A 24,443-nucleotide genomic window follows, 5' to 3' on the forward strand; every position below is an offset into this window, starting at 1 on the left:
TGGTGCCTAATGTTCATTACACCAGATGTGGTATGTTCCAATGGCCAGATATATTTGTTTAATAATGTTTATCCAATTTTAATAATATTGACAGTTGGGTTTATTTAACATTTTGACTCTAAATAATAAGTCATGCCTGCGTGCGCAATCAGAAAAGCGATTCTGTTGCCTATTCAAAAGTTCAGATTAAGTTGGCATCAGTTCGAATGTGTGTGTGCAAGGCGCCTTACTATCTACTTAACCTCTGATATCATAGAAAACAAACAAACATTTTCTCCCGAATTATATTTACAATAAGGCATTAAAACGAGAGATATCTATACAATATACATTATTTGCGGTAAGACCAGGGATTGCTTATTGGCGCCCCACAACTAAAATGCAATAAATAAAACAAATTCTCTATATTATTGTTACACAATTTGACAAGGAATCCATATACTTGTAAGTGTCATAAACAAAGACAATGGAGCGTGTATAGCAGTATTTTTCATTTATTGAATGTAAGGTTACCATACAAATCAATGGCTCTCCCTGGTAATACTATACCGCAGATTTAAAATTTTATTTACTGAAATACATACAACTCGTATTTGGTGGTACAATAAATTTATAAATACATACCTACAGTGATTTAATCTACAATAGATTCATTGATAATAATAATTGTGCTGTAAAAAATACAACAATGAATAATATAATGACGTTTCCTAAAACAGAACCCCAGCACACACGATTTCGTTCATCATTCGCTACAATCACTAAAATTCGGAAGCAATTTCCATTTTGTTCCAGGATATGGAATGGAAACATTCCAAAATGTTATATTATATTCAGTGTTTTAATTTGGATATATGCACATACAGTCAAGAAGCTAATAATACAATATTAGATTGACCTATTCAAGGAAAAACATAAAAAGCAAAGTGTGGAAATTGAAAAATAATATCATGACAGCTGTCAATTATAATAAAGCAAGAAGTGTGGTGGGTTTCTATAGAAGAAATAATTCAAAGGATTGACTGCCTCGTTTTGATTACGAGACATTCTCTCATTTCATAAATGTCTTTACCATCATGATAATTAAAAATACAGACTAGGATTAAGTATTTCTTAAATGAGAAGGCTTCAGACATACGCAACGGAGGCTGGCAATCTTGAATAGAGTGATAGACTTTCTTAATTACTACACAATGGGTTTCAAAAGTGAGGGAAAATCAGACGTAGCATGACAGCTGTCAATTGGTTACAAATGTGAAGTTACGATTAGGGTTCGCAACCTAGCAATCCGGCTCAATTTCATGATGTCGTAATTCCGGGATTCAAAATGTTCAGGGATTACTATTGATTACAAAGCTTTGTATAAACTAAATCAATTGAGAGACTGCTACTAAATATGAAATCTCCAGTATGTTTTTTATGAAGATAAATTTATATTTTTTTGGCAGAATTTTTGTATTGTATTTCGGATTGAAAAAATACTAATCCTGCAATCCCAGGATTGAAAAAATACAAATCTCGTAATCCCGGGATCGAGAATTTTGTCCGGGATTAGGTAAATAATATTCGTTGATAACTCAAATAGCAAAAATGTTATCCCCAGTGCGCCGAGTGTGCCGGAGTGAAAACAAATCTCATTTGCCCGGACCGACCACCGCCTCGTCCATCAGCTCATCGTCCGTGATGCACGGAGAGTTGGAGTGGGGGGAGGGTACGATCAAAGGGGAGGGGGCGGGAGATTTGACAATGTGCACCGACAGGGAAGGGGCCTGTGTGGGGAGAACCAGAGGAGGCGTATGGCGACGCATGCCGGCGACTGCCCGTTCTGCTGTCAGTTTATTCTTTATCTCTGCACCAGATTTGGAGCCCGATGAAGACGAGAAGTCTAACAGGATTTCAGCAGCCTCTTGAGTAGTCGAAGGAAGCTTTCCAATCGCCGGTGGCGGCTTCATGCCAGGCTCCGACGATACAGCCAGCATTTTCCGACCCGCGTCTTCGATTGCGAGTTTGATCTGAGGCACTGTAAAACCTTTATTCGAAATTGTATCGATTTTTCTTGAGATCAATTGATTTATCGTGTCAGCGTTGCAGACCGATATCGCCGGATACGGCTTAGAATAGTCGATTTTGTTTGTCGTGGAATCGTCTCGCGAAGCACCGCTGGTTGAATTGGTTCGATTCGAAACATCAGCTGTCTTTGAATCAGTCTTATTGTCTTTTGCTGAGTCAGATTGAGCTTTAGCCAGACTGCCGAAAGAATAATTCGATGGCTGAAGACCATCAGTCCCGTCTGTCGCTTTGGATGTTGAAACCAACGGTAGTGGATCCGTTTGCAACTTAGGACCGGAGGAAGTCAAATTGATGGCTGGTTTCGCGGACGAAGATGCCGGAGAAGGCAGAGTTTTTGGGGTCTGGTCTGGTATTTTGGAATTTGACAGGTGCTGAAAAGAATACTTTGATGCGGAGAGGTCTTGCTGTCTACCCATGTAGTCCAACATCTTGGCAGACGTGTCATTCACAGCGTTTCGATTACTAATATTAGACAAATCCACCTGAGATGTCGGAGCGACGCTCGTTTTGTCGTTACTCGAAGAAGAGTTTTTAGTTTTGTTCGGATCGTCCGCGGGAACTCTTGCAGAAAGTTTGGGTATTTGATATTTACTCGTGTCTAGGGATTTGATCAATCCTTCTACAATAAACGCAGGGTCTTTGGAGTGCTGCGATAACATCTTGAAAGCCCTCTCGCCTTCCCCGTCATCTCTAACAGGCGCCGGACTGGACCTCCTCTCGCTGTTCTTCCCACTGGAGAATATTGACTTATCGGAACTACTACCTGACGCAGAAGTACTCTTCGACGAGCGAGATTTCTCTCTCTCTCTTTCCCTCTCTCTATCTCTGCCTAATTTCGAAAGGTCGGTGGCCGAGCTAGACATCTTAGGCGATCCGGTTGAGACTTTGGAAGATGATTTCGGGGTGGAAGATCCCGATAGACTTGATCCAGAGCTAGATTTGGTGAAGGCAACTTTGGAAGTTCCGCCAGTGACGGTCAGGGAGTTGGAACTTATCTTGTTACTGGAACCAGGGCTACCCGATGAAACGCCCGACGGATTAGTGGAGTTTGACAGGGAACCGGTTTTAGAAGACTGCAGCGCTTGTGGTTTTTTGGATGCCGGCCCGCTGATCACTCCGGGTTTAAGTCCCGTGTGAGTCTTGGGCGATCCGGTTCCGGTGGCGGACTGAGAGCTCGTTCCGGATGACGAGGAAGACTGCTTCGGAGCAGAGCTGCTCGAACTGGAATTAGAACTTCCACTGAATCCGGAAGACTTAGAGCTTCCCGAACTCGAGCTTGACTCTTTCGTTCTTGTTTTATTAAAAGTTATCTTCATACCATCGGAGCTGGGCTTCACCATGTACTCTTGCGTCTTACTCTCGTTTAGTTTAGAACTTCCGCCGGTACTCGTGGTTTTGGAGTCTGTCAACTTGCTGGAGGAATTACCGGAGCGGTCTTTTCCGCTACTGCTCGAAGATGACGAGGATTTAGCAACGGTAGCTTCTGGCTCAGAGCAGTGCTGGGCGGACTTAAGCTTATCAATGACGGCGCTGAGAGAGCCTTTCCTATTTCGGAGCTGATTGGGTGTGGCGGATTTGTTCAGGTCCGGCCCCGGAGATATCATACTGTCATTGGCAGCGGACGAGGCGTGCAATTCGCTCATGGTTGTTGAGAGATCGAGCTGTTTCAATTTAACGGTCGAAGACTTCATCTTTGGACTGCCACCTCCAGAACTGCTGTATGAGAGTCCTCCTGAAGATTTTCTGTCTTTGTCTCTGGAACTGGATGAGCTCTCTTTTCCGGAAGATCCCTTGGACGGTTTGGACGCGTCATAGCTGCTGCTGCTGCTGGACTTTGACGAGGGAGACCCGCCGGCCGCCGACTTGAGTGCCGACATGCTGGGCTTCCCCGAGCCGCTGGAACCGGAAGCGTGCTTCGGGGAAGAGGTCCCATGATTTTTTGGGCTAGAATAACCAGGCGGGGCTCGCTTGGGACTGCTCCGGACCGGAGAATGCCTCGGGCTTCCATGGTGGCCCGACGAACCGGAAGGTTTTCCAGAGGTTTTGACGCTTCCTGGACTACCGGAGCCTGTCGATTTAGAGACAGACCCCGACCGCCCGTGGGTCGGGCTCGGACTAAATTTTCCAATGGGACTGGGAGACGGAGAACCACCGGCTAGAGGTGACCGCGATCCATCGGCGGGTTTAATACTGACGGAGACGGGTTTCGTCAATGGATCCTGTTTCGGCGGTAGTTTTTCCGGAGGTCCCATCGAATCTTCGTGACGTTTTTTCTTTTTCTTGTCTTTACTGCCATCGCGAGACGATTTTCCGCTGGAACCAGATTTCCTGTCGCTTCGATGCCGTTCGTCCATCGACTTAGCCTGCGACGGTGTTATCGGCGTGATGGTGACCGAACCCCCAATTAGAGCTGCGCGGGGTTCTGAAGATATAGGGATAATTTCAATTCCCGGCCTCCGGTCCAGTCGCATCCCCAGAACTGACGAGAATCCTGGCGAAGTATTGGTGACTATAGACGAGGGCGTGGAAGGAGACAGAGGGGTGATGCTGACGGCCGGAGAGCTCCCTTCGGTCAATTCCATCAGCAGAGAAGCGGAACTGCTCAGCTTTACAGAGCTGCTGTTGCTGTGTTCTCTATTTTTCTGTTTGTGCTTCTTTGAATCCCATTTCGATGGAGTATTTGCAGATCTGAAAGTCGAAAATAGAGTTAAAATTTGATACAGATGAAATCTAGGTGGTCTATCAACAAAATATTATAAGCATTGATAAATTATAATACGAGGGTGGGTCAATAAGTCCTTAGAAAAGCCGACAGGTGGCGCGACTAGTACTGTAAGCGGTTTGTTTTCATGCAGCGGCACTACCGATTCAGTATGCTGCGAAGTTTCAATCAGATTGGTCGGGTTGTGTGTTTCTCGTACATTTAAAAAAAAAATTTGCTTGTGGAAAATGGAGAAAATTGAGTTTAGAGCTGTTATTAAACATTTTAATATAAAAGGGTTAACAGCAAAGGAAATGAAAAATGAGTTGGATTTAGTTCACGGCACATCTGCTCCTTCACTTGCAACTATTTATAACTGGTTAAATGAATTTAAACGTGGTCGTACATCAACAAAGGATGAACCACGCTCAGGACGTCCTGTAGAGGTGACTACACCAGAAATGATCAATAAAATCCACGATATGGTGTTAAGTGACCGAAGATTAAAGTTGAGTGAGATAATTGAGGTTACAGGGATCTCAAAAGGTAGCGTCATTTCTATTTTACATGACAAATTGGGCATGAAAAATATTTCTGCAAGATGGGTGCCGCGTTTGCTCACAGTCGACAATAAACGCATTAGGGTGGTGGCCTCTAAAGCCCTGTTGTCGCTCATGCAACGCAATCCGGATGAATTTTTTCGTCGCTTTGTGACTGTAGATGAAACATGGATACACCACTATACTCCCGAGACGAAAGAACAGTCAAAGCAGTGGATTGCGAAGGCAAACCATGTCCAAAGAAGGCGAAAACCGTGAAATCAGCTGGTAAGGTTATGGCTACTGTATTTTGGGATGCACGTGAAATTATTTTCGTTGACTATTTGGAAAAAGGAAAAACAATAACAGGGGATTATTATGCATCTTTATTGGACCAGCTAAAAAAAAAAATTGAAGAAAAACGGCCTCATTTAAACAGGAAAAAAATCCTCTTTCATCAGGACAATGCCCGTGTTCACACATGTTTACGATCAATGGCTAAAATTGAAGAATTGAAGTTCGAATTGGTCGACCACCCACCGTATTCGCCAGATTTAGCCCCCAGTGACTTTTTCCTTTTCCCAAACTTAAAAAAATGGCTAAGTGGACAACGTTTTTTTTCAAATGAAGAAGTCATCGATCGGACAAATGCTTATTTTGAGGACCTTCCGAAAACTTATTTTTCTGACGGTTTAAAAAAAATTGAGAAACGTCTAACCAAGTGTATTGAGCTCCAAGGAGATTATGTTGAGAAATAAAAAAAAAATACAAAAATAAAAACTGTTTTAATGCTTTTTTCTAAGGAATTATTGACCCACCCTCGTAGCATCCTGTTACAAGACATGCAGACATGTATAATGGCTCTCGTGAATATTTTGGCATACAGTAGAACCTCATTAATAAGAACAAGGATAATTCGAAATTTTCGCAAAAAAAAGTCCCTTGAACATTATTTTCATATAAAACCATAACTCTAATTTGAATTTCGTAATTCAAAATGATTTCAGAGTCCTGGTATACAAAAATATTCAATAAATCATAATTAAGTACACTATTTCATGAGCCAATCATTGAAAATTGCGACAGATTTTTCTTAAAACATCATAAATTACTTATTTTATGAAGGTAATATAATTAATCGCGAAATATTATGACCCATCAACACACACAGCGACCGTCCGAAAATCAGTTAATCCCTCACAAAAATGCATACCGGCGTATTACTCCACCCCTTTTTGCTCACTTGCCCTGCCGTGGCTATCGAATTACACGCACTACATTGATATTATACTAATACAACAAGATTATAACTTAATTTAACACTTAAAATGGCTTTAGAGTTTATAAAAAATTGTTAAAAATATATCAGGGCCCGAAATGGACCGGAACGCCATTCTGCCTCATACAACCGCGCCGGGTTGTAAAATTTTCCACTTCGAGCACTGAAATAACTATATTATACATCGCTTCCAAACACAAAACACTTAAAACTAACTAATCTATGATGCTATGGCTGAGGATGCTGCTTGGTTGCTTTCCGCGGATGGAGGCTGCTTTGCTTAGCTGAAGAAGGCCGCTTTGTAGCTCTCTTCATCATGGTGCATCTGGGCCAGGGCTGATCGCAAGGCTCACAGACACGCTGCTGTTGACGAAGAGGGCTCAAGCGGCTGATGATGCAGGGCATTTGATGCCGTTTTCCCTCGTTGGAGCCAGGGTCTTGCCCGATACACTCGTCCGTGGGCCAAGTTCGCTGGCGGATGCAGTTGGTCGGGAGTACATCGGGAGCCCTGACTTCGCAATCCAGGTGTTTCTGCTCTTTTCTTCACTGGCTTGGCTTTGGTAGCATCCTCTTTCTACTGCTTATTATTATAGTTTGTTGAGCGCCACCAGAGGCAAGCCTCTGGATGTTTCTTCCTCGCCGTTTCCTTTTCCGGTGTTTGGATCTCAGGGTGTGTGTCCGGGTGAAAGAAATTCCACCTGCTTCTTGATTCCAGACGATCAAAATCAAGAAGCGTAGTCCCACGTTGACGGGGGCAACTTATCATTTCCCTCCATTTTCGAAAGTGTAAAACCAGCTGTGACTTTTATATTTAGTATGGTTTTTCGTCTGGATTTGGGATGTGGAGGTGAACAAATAACACACCGGAATTGTTTTGGAAACGGCAAGGTATATTTAAGTTAATATTATATAATAGTTACATTTTTAATAATTTGTGTTACGGAGGACGAAATGTAAGCGTTTGCGATTTGGCTGTTGGCAGCGTTCTGCCCGCCATCTTATGTTTTGCATTCAACGAAAGCGTTGTCGAAAAACGGCGACGTTGCAATATTTTCAACGGTCATAATCTACGGCATTGCCGGCTCGGCTCTATTATTATTATTTATTTTCGTAATCAGCGCTTTACTATTTGTTGGATTTGATACCGACTCGGGCCTCTCCAAATACACAGAGACATCCCCAAATGGGGAGCATACGGGGGTGTAACAACATCCTATGATAGTAAACAAAATTAATGAAAATCAAAATTTGTTGTTTTTCTAAATTTTAATATTTTCCCCCATACATTTCATATTTCGTAATTTGAATTTTTTTTCGATTTTCGGTCCCGTGGAATTCGTATTAACGAGGTTTTACTATACTTAATTAACACATTGATCGCCAACTAGTTTTACATAAAATAGTTAAAAAATGATTATTTGTTTCTAAGGTATTATTTGATAGGTTATGAAAGAATATAATGTTTTTTTTCATTTTGATGATTTTTTTACGTAAATATTGGTTTTTATGATGTGCCGGTCACATGTGTCCGTCCCGGCGCCAACAAGTTAATTTATTATATTGCGCCGGGCCGGCCATTTCGCCGGTCACCTGTCCATATGTGTTGACGAGAGCATGGTGCCATTTTGAGGTCGAATTATATTTAGATTTAGATAGTATAATAAACAGAAAAGGCACAAATACAGAATAAAAGTTTTCAAATTTGGTAGTATAATACCTGGTTAAACATAAACTGAAAATATACGTATACATACATTATAATCATTTTTATAATTCTATATTTTTATTATTTACATAATTTTTATAATCTATTTAATTTTTATTTTTATATCAATAAAAACACATTTACAATTTAAAAGGAGAATTTTTTTTTTCATTATGTACATTCTTTACATTAGTGAGTCTATATTTTGTGACTGGGAAGACATATTTTCAGGCCAAGTGGCAGTAATATACAGAAGGGCCATGCCGGTCACCGCGTATCGAAAAATTCACTGCGCGCGTGTGCCCGCCGGCGCTGTAGAACAACTCTGAGATTGTCTTCTTTGCCGGTCACCGGTGACCCCCCATGGCCCTCTTAACGTAATCCAATGCCGGTCACCGGTGACCCCCATGGCGATCAACGTGTTAATATCTCGAGATATTCTATTAAAGCTTGAGTGAAGCAAATTGAAGGTAGGTATCGAAAGGTAGATAACTTACCGAATTATATCATCCATGTCTTGCGAGTCGTTAACCTCGCCGTCCCCCGAGTTCTCAAACTCAGAACAGCTAGTCCTGTTGTCGTTAGAAGAGCCATCCCTTGTCAGTTCGGCGGGGTCCAGATCAGAGATAAACCCCACGAACGACGTCGGAGAAGCTCCTCTCTCTTCACCTTCATCATTCGAGGAATTCGAACGGGCGGGTTCTTCCTCTTGATCCGACTCCTCGACGGAAGCTGATGAATTGGAAGAGCTCTCCAAGAGCACCTCGCACACCTGTGACTTGGGTTTTTTACTCCAGCCGTCGGGGTCTGCGATGTCGTGTTTTCTCTTCTTGGTAGGTTTCTTTTCGTCGGTGGGCGTGAAGGAGGCGCGATGGGAGGCGGCGGACAGCTGGTGCGGCATCAGTTGTGGGGCGGTTGAGGTCTGCATGCCGACGCCTCCCCCGTTACAGTTTCCCATCATGGACGATAGGTTCGAGTCTTGGCTGCCAAACAGGTTCGACTGTGGGTCGTTCAGGAACGTGCCTGCAATTTTAACTATGTTTTAGTCCAACAATAAAGGAATTAAATGTTAATTCGTACGTGTGTTGCAAAAAGGTTGAGAAGCATTAGTCTATGGTACCTAAAATCAGTTTGGAATTTAAATAAAACTTTTCATAGAATCGCAATTACATGAATACGGACCAGTTGCATAGAATATCACTAATCACTAATCAGCTGGTATTCGGGTTAATAAGGTTTAGTGTTTAGGGTTTTTTTTGTAGTTTTTAATGTTGTTTACTTGTTTCAGGACAAAGAAAAATTATTTTGAGCAACGATTATCTATGCAAACATGAAACACTAGCAGTATTAATTCATCATCATCAGCCAGGGTCAATCCACTGCTTGATGAAAGCCTCCCTAGATTAACGTAACATTATATGTATATGTAGTGATAACAAGTGTAGTTACGATAAGGTTAAGATTGAAAAAATGTAAATAGTTACCTTGAGGATGGTGGGCATGCGCGTTATAGTGCGTGGAAGGTGAGGGCGGTGCCCCCCCGGGGTCGGTCCCCCCGGCGCCTCCGCTAAAACCCGACCGGGTCTCGCGCTCTCTCTCCCGTTCCCTTTCCCAGCCCATCACCAGAGCCCTCACCAACAGAGGGATGGAGAGGGTACGGGCCAATATTCGGCCTAGCTTCTCGTCGGGTCTGCTAGCCGAACCCGCACCGCTCCCACCGAAGCCCCCGTGCAGGGATACCCTGGGGGAGCTGCTTTCAGGAAGCTCCAGTTCCAGTGTCGCCATTCCACCTTCTCCGGGCTGCTCGAGGGACACACTGATGTGTTGCCACGATAATGCTGACACTTCCACCATCAGTGATGATTCTAGATCTTAATAATTAAAGATTATTAATATCGAGGGTGCTAAGCCAATGAACGTAAGGGACATTATGGCGAAAATTGGTAGAAACGTTTTAAAAAAATTAAAAGATAAAATTTAAATAATATAATGACACTCACGACGGCTGTCTCCGCCGGCAGAGTGAAAACATTTCAATTCTCGATTTGAACATAAAAATTGTTATTTACCTTGCTTGCTATTTGGCCTGACGCAGCTGGCGATCAGAGCATTGAAGAGAGCCTGCTGTCGAAGTCTGGTGATTAAAGTGGAAACCTGACGGGGGTGAGTGAAGGGAACAGACTCCACCATGCATCCGTCCAAACCTCTGGATTCAGTCAGGAAGTAGCATTGGTTTTGGTCAGGTAATGTCTGAAAAAGTGAGTTGGTTACATAAAGTATATTATTTTTTTATTCAATACTGAATATACATGAGGTTTAAGAACGTTAGATTCTTTATTATAGAAAAACACAATGCTTCCTGATTGGTCGAATTTGAAGCATCAATAACTTAAAGGCGAAAGCACTCACCTGGAAAGTGAAAGTCGTGAATTCGAGTCCCATTCATAACATGCATGAGAATCTATGCATAGAGATCGTAATTAGTTAGTTTTACATAACACTGATATCCTATGCGTCAGGTCATAAATGTTTTAATTAATTAATACGTATATAAAATAAGGTAAATCTTACCACGAATAACCCCTTATTGGGATTGATATCGGCTGATGACGAATGCCTCGCAACCAGAGAAAGAAGTGGTTTCATGTCCTGGGCGGGCAGCACAATGGGCGTGGCAGGGATTCCGCCTTCCGCGTTCTCCGCAGCAGCCGACATCATCTTAAGGAGTGCCCCGCAGATGGGCATTGGTTGGGACAGTTTCAGGACAAAGCGTGCTGGTAAGGTTACGCAGTTCGATGCACTAAACGGTGCATATATTGGGCCACTGGAAATGTAAATGATCATTATATTATATTGATATAAGAGTTTGGCTACAACAAGAGAGAGCCTTATGAAAATTCTGTGTGCGAAAGGAAGAAGGCGTTAAGTCTTAAAACGCTACTTCTCAGGACAGCCAAAAGAAGATTAATTTTTAGACCATTTTGTATAGGAAATCCAATGTTTCTGTATGGAATTAATAATTCAGAGGTGTCGATTTGACTTATCCTCATTTGTGCATATGTGTATTATGGTCCATTTGTAATCTTTAATTCATTTATCGATTTTTAATACTTATCTTCCTCTTCCTTTCACTCATACCGATGCTTACATATATTTGGTATCTTCGTGAATTGGGCATAAAAATAAGTTGTTTAAAAATAAAAATGTTGAAATATCTGCAGTTTTTGACAGAAAATGCAAATGAACATAATGAAGTTGAATTTACAATGCAAAATGAATTGCAGTTACGGTGCCCTGTAGACATCTGTGTTTTAATTGAGAGTATTGTTAAAAATTGTTTAAAGGAAATCTTAACCTATTCACTGCGTCCAACGCAACTGGTGCATTGCCCATCAGGTGGCCATTATATATAATTAGCATGTTATTTAAATGTAGTAATTAAAAGGTCCGCAGCGAATGGGTTAAGGTAATAAGTAGTGACTGCCAACACACCCATTTGGTTGTGCCCGTGACGCAGCCGACGGTGTTATGAGAGGGGCGAACTGCAATTTGTGTGCGGCAGCCGATTCTAGGAGCACCCGAACTGAATGACCCGCACCACTGGTCCCGTTGAAAGATTCCGCTGTCAGTGATCCACCGGGACACCGCGCCACCTCATACGGCGAGACGAAATATGTAAGACGCATCGCGTGACCTACCATAACAATAATAATCTTTTCAATGAATATGATTTAACTCTTAATAAAATTAGCAATGTCACAACACGTGCCGTCATCATTATCGTGGCCATTTAAAAAAAATTGATTTCCTGATGCATATTATTTATAAAAAAAATAATTGTCAAGAATGGAAAAGTATGCAAAAGGGTCAATGTAAAATGAATAATCGTAAATTAATAGTTAATGACAATTTAATGGATGCTTTATCAATGGTTAACTGAATTAATTAAAGCATTGCATATTCGGTGTAGGTACCTAGTAGGATATAGTTAACATTGCATCTGATATTAATACATTGGACGCTAAAGACGTACGCACTATAATACTGCTCTAGTCATTTGTATTTTGTGTATTTAATCGATATTATAAATATTTCAAATGCTTGGAAGGCTTTTCGGTTGGTTTGCATATCTGTTTCTGTTAGTAGTTCTACGCGCATCTTTTCCAAGCAACATGTGTAGATATTTTTTTGCTATTCGTAGAAATATAGCTAATAATGGTTCCTTGCAAGAGGATCTTAGTAAAATTTTTAGATTCTCTTTTATATATTTAGAGAAACGAGAAAAGGCTATCCAAGTATTCGAAAACCAAAGGTCCACAAACAACTTCAGCCCAATATAGTCAATGTATTGAGGTTGCGAAGACTCAGATGGGCCCGTAACATTGTTAGATGTGATGGATTTAGAGCTCTCTATAAAGTTTATGAAGGAATACCTGTAGGCACTCGGCCCCTGGGCCGCTCTCGGAGGAGATTGGCGGATAACGTCGAGAGGGATGCAGAGAGGCTGAGTGTGACTAACTGGAGGGTGAGCTCAAGATAATGATACCTGAATGATGGTTGTGCAGTCGACCATGGATCTGAATGGTCTGTAGCGCCAACTTAAGTAAGTTTCATATAATTAGGTTCCTTCTACATGGAGAAGGTTTTTTCAATGTCTGCATCTGGATGACATGTTATTTCAAATAAAAAAAAATTAGAACTACTTAAAGTATGAAGAGGGTTTCAGTAGGGATTTCAAAATAATTGTGCAGGTATTAAGATTATGGGTACGTTAACTGTTTTGGTTTAGACTGACCGCCTTTTCTTTTCTGTACGAATCCAATGGGGCTCTTGTGAACCTGTGCCCAGGGATCCTTGAGTGTTGCCTGCATCTGCGCGAGAGTTCCGAGGTCGGCTTCCAGCGCGGCTAGGGCGCTAAAGGCCATTGCCTTGGCTTTCTTGTCAGCATTCAACTGGTACATGGCAGTCAGCCCTTCCAACTGTGCCGTGAAGTCGGTGAAGTCTCCGCGGCTGATGCAGGAAACCAGCTCTTCGCACGACTGCTGTTCCTTCTGCGGATCAGTAATAGAAATATGTTATTTTCAAAGTACACTCGGTCTAGCGAAATAGCTGTAATGCTAGTATTGCAGGGGTTCTGGGTTCAAATCCCATTAGCTGTGTAAAATACAGAAGTTGCTTTTTCAGCCAATATGCTATGTATTACAATTTTACTTCATAGGGATCAGCTTTTTACCTTTAGGTGTCCTCAGACTCATCGATGCATAATCTTTCTATCAGTAGTGCCGATTTATCCCTTTCTTGATCGTTGATCTTTGTCACTTGTATAAGTAAACATTTTACGGGACAAGTTCTGTTCTTGATGGCAAATTTTTTATACTGGTGAGTCAAATGCTATGCAAAAATAGCCACTTGTCAGATAAATAAAATAAAAAAATCAAAACCTTCCAAATTTATAGACAAAATTGTTTCTTTTATAATTTAGTGAGCTATTTCTTGTTTGTATGATATAAATTTAATTATTTTTATTTATAGTTTAAGACTTTTCGAAAACAATAAATTGAAGACTCCGTTTATAAGAGAGAATGGTTCAGTCAAACCAATAGAAAGGCGATGTTTTATTTTTAATTAAAAATAATTCATCAACGAAAATAGTTGTTCACAGTACATGTTTATCCGCATTTGTCCAAAATAGTAATTTATGTAATTAAATGTATTGGTAATGAGTTCCATTCATTTTTTGCAAGAATGTTACTTTTTTATTTACAGGCATATTGCTAATGGCTCGATAACATTGAGCTACTTTACAAGCTACAAGCCAGCGAATTTACAATCTGCTTGTAAACTCGCCCAGTGTCATCATCGAACTAGCTAACAAGCAGATTGTAAACAATCTACCGAGAATAGTTGAAAGCCTGGCTAGTTTACTCGCTACACGCTGGCGTGTGGGCGATCTGCGTCTGCGCAGTAGAGCGATAGTGGCGACCTCCCGATAAAAAAACATACTACTCAATACGTCCTGTCAAAATAGTACCAAAAATGACGGTTTCAACTCGCTAGCGTGTTGGCTTCTGAGCGAGTGGAAAGTTTTGTGTCATCATCACAATCGCACTAGCTGACTTGCCCGCTTTTAAGCTCACTGACAAGTAGCTCAATGTCATCGACGCATAATCAATTTAGACCCCGATAAAATATGTCAGTGTTGCCAGATGAAGTAAATTTTTTTTGTAGATTTTAAATAATTTAAGTATAAAAAAAACTACTAATATGTTGCACACAAAATTCGAACTATGCTCGTGTGCCACTCAAAAATGGTCTGCATGACACTTAGTGACATAGGTTCACCATCCGTGAGATAGGGTGTATTTGTATTTCCAAGTACCAGGGTAAGACTTCATACGCACCTTTCCTTCGTGATGGATTTTAACATCTTTGACTGTTCCACTGGCTTCCAGCAAGATCTCCAAATAAAACATATCCGATGAAATAAATAAATCCACACCCGATGGTCCCACTAAAAATTTAAAACTGAAACAAAACAGGAAATATTTTAAAGAATATTGTTTGACAATACATTTTAATGAAACATTTAGGTAGATTACAGCATATGAAAATTAATATGCTACATATTTTTTCCAATGGTGTAAATGAGAACTGCCATTTTTGGCAGTGGCAGTGTTGATTTGTGTCCGTTTGATAGCTAAGTAAGACATCTGGAGCATTAAGTTGTGATTATATTGAGACAAATTCGAGGGCTTAGTGTCAAACAACACTATCTACAAAAGTGCAACTTTACAGGAGAGCCAAAAATCGTTATTTTAGATTCTTGTAACTCAACAAGGGAAATGTTTATTTAAAACCTAATGTTAATATTTTATAATTTATTGTGTATTGTACATTTATCTTGCTTATGATGATGTTAAAATTTATAGGGATAGTTTTAAAAAAATATGAAAACAAGGGTAACTTATGTAGTTAGCGTTAAACTTTACTGACGATTTAATAATAAATTAGAAAAGATTGACATAACGTTGTTTGACTATCATGTAGCCATAAATGTAAAATAACATTATCTCAAAAAAAAAAAAAAAAACACTTTTTTGTAGATAACGTTGTCTGACTTTAAGCACTCGAATTTAGTCAATGGTTTCGTCATTTTGCAGAATATTTGGAATGATCACCACCTTTCTAAATTCAATTATAGAGAATGCCAACTCTAATGTATTAATATTTTGAATTACTATTAATTATTCATGGTAATTTCAATTAATTTTAACAATTTCTACGTGTGCGTACGTTAAAATACTTGCGGCATGACATCCATAGATAATATTTTGAACAGAACCCAACCTGCAAACCATAGATAATAGACAACATTCTTATCGAAAATACATAGTGCCAACCGCTAAAAAAACGTGATTTTAACATGATATTCGAAAAGTGTTGTGGGCATGTGGAATATGATAAAAACGTTCAAAACGTCATAAAGGTGTCGATGCAGTGCAGTTCAACGTGAGATGACCTTATTGTTGTTTTAGTGATTTCAGCAGATCTTGTCAGAAAATGTTCGTTTAAAGGTTCAAAATGTGCTACGGGATGGGAGCATCAGTTTGATAACATTTTAAACACCAAGAACAACGACATTACACACTTTTTTCCGTAGCGGCAGCTTAATGTGACGTCACGTGATAGTCCGCGACATGCACCGTCATATATTTCGCGCTTCATCGACAAATTTTGCAGAATTAGTGCAGACAAGTGACACGACCATAAAATGTACGCCTTCAGCTGACATTTCTTGCGATAAAATTGTGACGTCACAACTTTTCGGTCCGACCTTAAATGACGATTTTTGTTTGAAAATACGCGGCCTACCTCTAAACCAGGGGGGGGCAAACTTTTTGGATGGAGGGCCAAATTCAAGAATTCAAAATGAGCGGCGGGCCGCAAGTGAAATACCATTTTTAGATATACACTATTTATTATCACGAAAAAAAACCTTACAAAAAAATTAATGAGAAGAATGAAACTGTTGTACATTTTTTTCAATTCAGATGTTAATTTTATATTTGATATTCTCAAAACTGCTTGTAAATGGGCATCGGACATATTTGATCGTAAAGAATTTTTATTCAGGTTCATGATCGAAAATTTTTGTTCACATAATATATAGGTTGATCCAAAAATAACGAACATTTTTCTTGCATAATCTTTAAGTTGGTCGAATTTGTCTGAATTAAGGGCATTGTAAAATTTGGAGATTTCTTCACGATGAAGCAATTCTCTTAAATCAGTGTCACACTGCAGATCAATAATCTCAAGTTGTAGCTCTGTCGGTACACTATCAATATCTATTGAAAATGGATCGCGTACTGCTAAACTTGTCTCAATTTTTCGGTCAGTCACCAAATCTTTGTGAAAAATCGTCATAAAGAGCTTTGATAATTTTACCATATTCTTCAAATTTATATTCTGGTATATTCAGCAACTTCAAAGTTGGATAGTGGTCCACGTTGTTATTCGATATTTGTCGAAGGAATAACTTGAGTTTTAATTGAAATCCATTCAAGCTTTTTACCATATCATAGGCATAATATTTTTTTTCCTTGCAACGCGGAGTTAAAATTATTTAAATGTGTCACGATGTTCAACGTAGAAAATAGTGGTTACATAGTGTGAGACGAGACGCAAGGAAGACGTACTGAGATAATACATTTACGAAACAACAAATTCTTCAAATTTTAGTCTATTGTCAATATTTTTTTAAAATTATAAAAAAAATATTCGTAATCAGAAGTACAATTAATGATGGCGGGCCACAAAAAAATACCCGGCGGGCCACATGCGGCCCGCAGTTTGCCCTCCCCTGCTCTAAACAAAGCTATAACAATTATGTAATGAGTCCCATAGCACAGTCTGAGCGACTTATAGCCACTCAGAGTGAACTATGGATGAGTTTTCTTTCAAGAAGGCCTAACGGTCTTATAAGGTAAAATGTAAGTAATTAAAATGTATAGGATTAAGGTTAAAAATAGATAATAAATTGTAAACGACTTATGTGATATCATTTGCTAAGCATTGTAAACAGATGTCCATTTATATTTAATCCAATTTTGAATTATATAAAAATAAATTTTATTTTTCGAATTTGGTCACGATGTATTTGCCGAAGACCAAAATGAAATATCTTAAATAAATAAATTATGATATCAGATATTGTCGTAATTAAAATCTAATGATTACATTCTGTAAGTACTAATTGCACACGTCTAATTTAAATAATAAATTAATGTTTTGAGTTATAATAAAAGGGTACGAATTTTAAGTACCTACCTTTATAAAAGGTAGATGAAGGAATTTCGGAAATAGAAATTCTAACAATGTAAGTCCAAGGACTCGGTTGCTTTCCTAATTTACAAATAGAAATTGTTCTTTAGATCTGTCGATTAACCCCGGCAGATCGATTCTAAATTTTAAAAAGTTACCCGAAATAGGTAACTTTCAAACTTTATAAATAAATACTTGTCGTAGAAATCTAGATTGGAACTAAAGTTATACTTCTAAGTTGAAGTGTTTTATAAATATAATTAAATAAATTTTGGTTGTACTTGCTTTCAGCTGACGACAATTAGCGCGCGAAGATTTGGTATAAAAGAAACGGCTGAATTTAATTTTACGCCATTCTGATTACACTAACACACTCGAGCGGTAATTTTGGTTATTCGCCTTCGTATTACGCACCGTTTTGAACGGATACATTTTCATTTTTCTTAACCGCGAACCCGATAAATGAATTAATAGATATTTGGACAATCTATGTCAAAAGTACTTCAGGGACTTTTACGATTGTTACTAAACTTGTACCATCTATGGGAATTCATAAGTTACTTAATTTTACCTAATTAAATGATTATAATTTTCCGGAAAAGCCGGGAAATAAACAGCTTTTCTGTAATTGGTCCAAGAGTTTGGCTCTTTGCCTTGTGGAAGAGGTAGAAAATTGCCCCATTGGTCCATTTTTCGCGTGTGAACACGCCCAGAAAAGTCATGTAAGACCTTTCTTGTCCCTTTTTAATATTGTAAGTTAATAAAATCTCTATTTCAATGACAAGTATTTGAACCTCTACACGTTGTTACCAGACAAAAAAAAGACCATGGTGCGACGACGTTTCAAATTCCAAATCAACAATTAAACAACAAAAATATTCAGCTCCCCTGAAGAATGTTTAGAGCCTCTGACTTACACGAAAATATTACAAATAACATTTCGTAAACGGTCATTCACAAAGATGCATTTTATTAACCGGCCCGAGGGTAGAAGCGGCCCGTCCCAAATGTTTGTCCCGTTAGTCGGTGACCTGCCCCTTTCTCTTCCCCTCCGTAGAATAGCCCCCGCCAAAATTAAAAGATGCCTTTTAAAATAGCGTCAGTTGAGATTTACCCTACAATGAAGTGATAACATAAAACAAGTGTTACGCCGGCGTCACCCGTAAATCGCATAATCAATCGTGTAATCGATGGCGTTCCCGGCCCATTTTTAAATCAATCGTTAATAATCCGTAATCGTTGTATTACCAACCGGTGACTCGTGCAAAAATCTAATGAAAGTTAATCAATTCCCTAGTGAGAGAAAAAGTGAATCAGTGCTTAGTGCGCGGGATAATAATAATAAACCGACCCCAAATATAACGCCAGTGTCGTGTTTAATTTAAAACTCTAGTTGTAGCCTATATTGTAAAAATTATCGATGTTTTCCTATGTGTTAGCTTAAATAAATTGCTGTCCTGCGCAGGATTATAAATCAAGAATCCGTGTTATAATTTATCCTGTTTTTCCCGATGTCACACATATTCTGCAACCCGAATGGATACCGGATCAGGAGATCCACCAACATGTGAGTTCCTCTATTCCCCCCCCCCCCCCGTATCAACGTAAATGTAATCTCTTGATTAAAAATGTGAATAGTTCTTTAATTTCTTTTATTTTGTTGAAAATGTCCCACTGAGGCGGACGAAACCGGTCCTAATATATTAATTAAAGTGGAATAAGTACTATACTTAATAAATAAAAACAACAATAGTTCATTAGTTATTCAAAGAAAACATAAATTTAGAGTGGGGGAAGTTTGCATCTGTGACGTCAAATCTCGGGAGACCCCCTTCTGGAGAGTATAAAGGAACATACTTTTTCATACACTTGAGTCGTCGATTTTCCAATAGCACCGTAAGGTTGTGCTCAAGTGCAGAGCAAATTCGCGCAGTTTTAAAATATCTTTGCGATCTTTTTCATTTACGAATTATCTCGTCGCGTCATCAGTTAAGACGTCACAACGGGTGACGTGGTGATTCGAGCTGTCAGTTGGTGTTGTAAACAACATATCGTCACGGCATCGCGTCATCAAGTCGCGATCTTATTTTTATAAAAGGAACATAGTTTCCTAAAGTTTATGGTCGGCGGCTCATAGTTTATAAGTGTGCAATAGTATATTAAATAAATATAAAAATAATTATAATTAGTTAACTTTACCTAACAATTAAGTTAAATAAGTTTATAAAATAATTAAGTAATTATTTGAAGTTAAAATAAATTGTGTAATTGTTAATAAACAATTAAATATAATAAATTTAATTATTGAGATTAATTTAATAAATAATTAAAACAGTATTACCGAAAGAAGTTTTTATTTTTAAAAAATAACCTACGATGTTTTTTTCGGCAAACATCTGATCTGAAGAAAAGTGACAGGAGGTCAGCTGTCTTGATATTTGCGTATATATTTACAAAAGTAAATTTAATTAACAATCTAGACGTCAGCCTATTACTAGGTGGCGGTTCTTTAAACATTTTAAAGTTAAATAATATTGTTATGGTGTATTCAAATAGTGTCGAACAAGAACTTCAGGTGACTACCTCCTCCCAAATAGAGCTGAGCTAGCTAAGCAAAGGTTCTCAATCGGTCTAAGGGCAGGACCGGTTGAAGATAAAGTGCCTTTGGGATTATTCCGGGACTGGGGTAACGTCACAAGCCAAGCAGGGTAAACTATATAGGTAGATTCTTTTTTGCAATATGGAACTGAACAAAATGAATGTTATTTTTTCAGTTTATTACAAAGTTACTTATTTTTAAAAAGTGTTTTCATATTTATAATTGTTTTGTTATCCATCAATCACGAAACTTCACTTGTCACATGGCTAGGTACAAATATTTTTCCCAATACGTTTCCGAATTATGTATACAGGAGGACCTCGACTTTCGCACATAATTGGTTCCTGAAAATGTGTGCGAATGTTCGAAAGTAGAGGGAAGTAAATTTTTTTTTAAAATTGTGTGTATTTTAAAATATGTATTTATCAAGTAAATATAACATGTTTAAAAGGCGTTTAAGAGACATGTTTAAGTGGGGTTTGCGGGTGTTTCCCTTATAAAGTTATGAAGAGTTAACTGTTTGCCACTCTTCTTTTTCTTTTCTTCGTATAGTATTTTATAACATGCTATGTCTTTATTGATCGCCCTACACACTTGAAATATGCGTTCTCCATTGGGATCACAATCTTCCATAATATTTAAAAATTTGTCAAGATGCATGAAGGCTTCATTCATATTTTTCATTATTAAAGTCTTGATGATTTTATCAGCTTCTTCTTCCTCACTTTAATTATATATTTCATTTTCGTCAGCCGATTCTCCAGTGAATTTAATATTATGAAAAGAATATGTACCTCATTTTAAACTTGTTAAACCAACCGTTACTTGCTTGAAAAATCGTGTTAGAATCTTCTTTTAATCTAGCCTTCCAATCTTTGTGCAAACTAAGAGCCTTCGCTTGAATAATTGAAATACTCCGAGGGACATCTTTTTGATGTTGGTCATCGATCCACCATGACAAAGATTTTTCCATTTCATCCATAACTATGCCGTGTCTTTTGGAAACAATCTTTAAAGATATATTTCCACAGTTTTGAACGTATTCCTTAATTTTATTTTTATTTTTCAAAATTGAACATATCGTAGACCTGTTAGTATCATACGGACGTCCGATTGAAGCAAAAGATTCGCCGCTATCAGAACGTCTAATAATTTCCATCTTTGCCTCGATCGTGAGAATTTTATGAGTTCTTGATTTCTTTTTGTTCGTATCAACACTGCAGTTTTTCCGTTTCTCACTCGTGTTTATAAATTTTTAGGGTGAAATATTTCAAATGAATAAAATTAGCAAAAGGCACATGTCACGCCCGCACGCGCTCCTGCGCAAGACTAAACCTATCCTAGCTAGCTCACAAGCAAAGTGACGGGTGCGAGCAGGATGCAAGTGACGCAAGAAATGCACTTGCTTGTGAGCGAGCGAGAAGGGGATATCTTAACCCCACGGTCCACAGTGTGACGTTTTAAAAAAACGATTTTTTTTGAAATGTGCGAAATAGCGAATTGTGCGAAAGTCGAACGTTCGTAAGTCGAGGTTCGCCTATACTAAATTACACCGTTTATGCGATATGAAAAATAGATTACCCCAGTTGTCTGGAAAGGCACTCTAGTCTTTCAACTAAACTCTGGAAGGAGCATACTTTGATGCTATGCTGCAGACTGTCAAGACACTTTTGGAGGATGGCTCGGTCCGCCGTATCCAGAGCCCATCTTTTATCCTGGAAAAAATTAATAATTTGTTCGATTATATTATATAGGCCAAAAATGGAAAATTTGGTGATCTAATCGAGAACAATCTTGTAGACTTTGTGGGAAAGATAATATCTGTCATTATGTTCCCCTATCTTTTCTCATTACGTGAATCCATCACATAATATATATTAATACCATAAAAAAAGTATTATTTTAAATGCCGTCATTCTACAATTGAGAATAAAGTCATATTACGTTTTAAAGGGTATCCACGGTTATAGCCATTTGCAATGATATATATTATATTCAATGGTCAGGCCATGTCGCCTTACAAAGTCGTGGGTCTCGGGTTTGAATCCTTGATCTGGGAAAATTCACATTTTAATGTATCTTTGGACCCAGAGCATAGACCGAATAGGTTAAGCTAGTGGCTAACGTTTGATTCTCGTAAAAATATATATCTGTCAAGAAACTTCTTCGTGAGACGGCCCAACATGCATATCAGATTTTAGAGTCGATGATAAAAAATAACCTGATCATTGAGTATTCAGATAAATGAGTGCATATTAAGAGCCGAAGATGTGACAACTGATGTTGTTGAAATATGACACCGGCGAAATATTGTGAATAGAGAACTGGATAAAGACGATCATTAGAGAAAGACAACCTTCTTTCCACGTGCGACGTATTGTGCGGTTCTTCAGGCAAACTAGTAATTGAAGACCAGTAAATCTAATAATATATTCCCTTAATCGACAAAGTCTAGTTCTGTAAGAGTATGTGTAAATGCAAGAGAAAGGTATAAGATGAGAGGAATCGAGAGTTTCGCCGAGAACCCTTCATCCAGCAATGGATAGATTCAGGCTGATGATAATGATAAGAGTCAAAACTTGGCATTATGTTAATTAGATTAGTCATGGTTTCACCAGATCAATATATTTATTTATTCAAATTGGTGACAGATTTGAAATATGTTCTACATAGAGTCGAATTCATTGTAATAGTGAAAAACAAATGCCTGCATTGTTGACGAACTATTATGGGGGACCACTGACATAAATAGATACTTTTTATCAGAAGATTGATGATATTATATACCTAGGTAGGTAATTTATCCGACTTCGACAGTATATTTGAAAACGATAATAATAAACAATGTATCATGAAGATTTACAGGCGAATTAACTTAAAATTAATTTGAATTCTTACCAGCATAGTCATTCTAACGGCTTTTGAAGTTTCTGTCAGTGTTTTGTATTGCGATGTCTTCGTTCGAAGTCGTTCCATGAGCAATTCCATTTGGAATTCTTTGCTTTTATCCGGTGCATTTGCAAAGACACCGACCGCGGAATTGGCCACTGCCATGCTTGCGCCGTTCATTTTCGACTCAAAATATATTTTCAAATTCCCGCGGACTGATAAATAAAGGTCTGCAGATAAAAATTGCTCAACGCATTCCTTAGAAAGCGATGTACCGAGGCATCCTAATTGGTTATTTCACACGATCGTAGCTCTAGAATAGTGTTATCGGGTCGTGTCGGTGATTCAAATGAAAGCTTGCGGGTCACAAGATTTAAGAATGCCGTATTACCGTTTATTGACAGCATATTTATTATGATTTACACATTTTCAAGATTATCAACAACCGACAGCTTTCAGAAGCTAAATGACATCTGGCAACAGCGCATTTTTACAGGCATGCCGGGTGGGGGTCGGACCTCACAGCTGGTTTGCACTGTTCATAAAATGCACACTTTGCTTCTGCCAAACATCTCTGTTCACCAATACACCTTTAATCGGTATACTCGATCAGAATTATTATTAGAATGTAAATAAATTCATTAGGAAACAATAAAAAAAGTTTATATTATTATTCATGAATATACCCACTGCTATAATTAAATAACATATAATGGTAAAAATAATGCTATTATTTTAGAAATTTTACTAAACGAAACAATAGACTTGGTCTAAGGGTTAATAATAACAAAAAATTGTGACAAGAGAATCATTAAATTTAATATATTTCATAAGAGTTAAATTTTAAGTCGTCACATTAAAAAAATATGTTGATACTTACATGATAATATTGAATCAAATTATTTTTTTACCAACTTACTTTCAAAAGATTGTATTTCGTTGTTGGGTTCTCACCGTGTATTACTTCCAAGCGGGGTCGTTGCAGAGGTTATTCTCATGGTATAGCCGATATACCGATAAATTGTACAGGACTCTGGTGTATGAATACAAGAGGTACTACCTACCTACATTTTTGGTTTGTATTTTTGTTTAATAGCTACTGGCTAACGTTGCCGAATGAACCTTGTAAAATGAAAATAAGAATAATGATATAGATCGGTACCTACCTTCACGGTTAGGTGTATAAATAAAATAAAATGTAAATATTAAAGTGGAGTTGACGAAATTTAATGTTATATTTTATTATCTTAATTATGTATAGGTACATGATCCAACTCCTGCATATTTCTAAAATGTGACAGAATAAGCCGTCATTGTTATTTGTAATTAATTACCTA

At 38.4% G+C, this 24,443-nt stretch overlaps 1 protein-coding gene across 1 annotated transcript; it reads right to left on the reverse strand.

Annotated features, from left to right (window-relative positions):
• Window positions 1–854: 854 nt before the first annotated feature.
• MED1 (Mediator complex subunit 1) lies at window positions 855–23,581 on the reverse strand. The gene is made up of 10 exons (XM_085945004.1): window positions 23,116–23,581; window positions 21,799–21,932; window positions 14,696–14,819; window positions 13,090–13,345; window positions 11,787–11,988; window positions 10,866–11,118; window positions 10,364–10,544; window positions 9,779–10,165; window positions 8,792–9,317; window positions 855–4,758 (listed from the first exon to the last, which is right to left on the reverse strand). Exons 1-10 carry the CDS (start codon window positions 23,284–23,286, stop codon window positions 1,635–1,637), a joined length of 5,358 nt encoding a protein of 1,785 aa, XP_085801130.1. The 5' UTR covers window positions 23,287–23,581; the 3' UTR covers window positions 855–1,634.
• Between the last annotated feature and the right edge of the window lie 862 nt (window positions 23,582–24,443).

Source organism: Rhyacophila brunnea, unplaced genomic scaffold (genome assembly GCF_057557595.1).
Source record: "Rhyacophila brunnea isolate RB1 unplaced genomic scaffold, BYU_Rbru_1.0 scaffold_17, whole genome shotgun sequence".
NCBI classification, from domain to species: domain Eukaryota; kingdom Metazoa; phylum Arthropoda; class Insecta; order Trichoptera; family Rhyacophilidae; genus Rhyacophila; species Rhyacophila brunnea.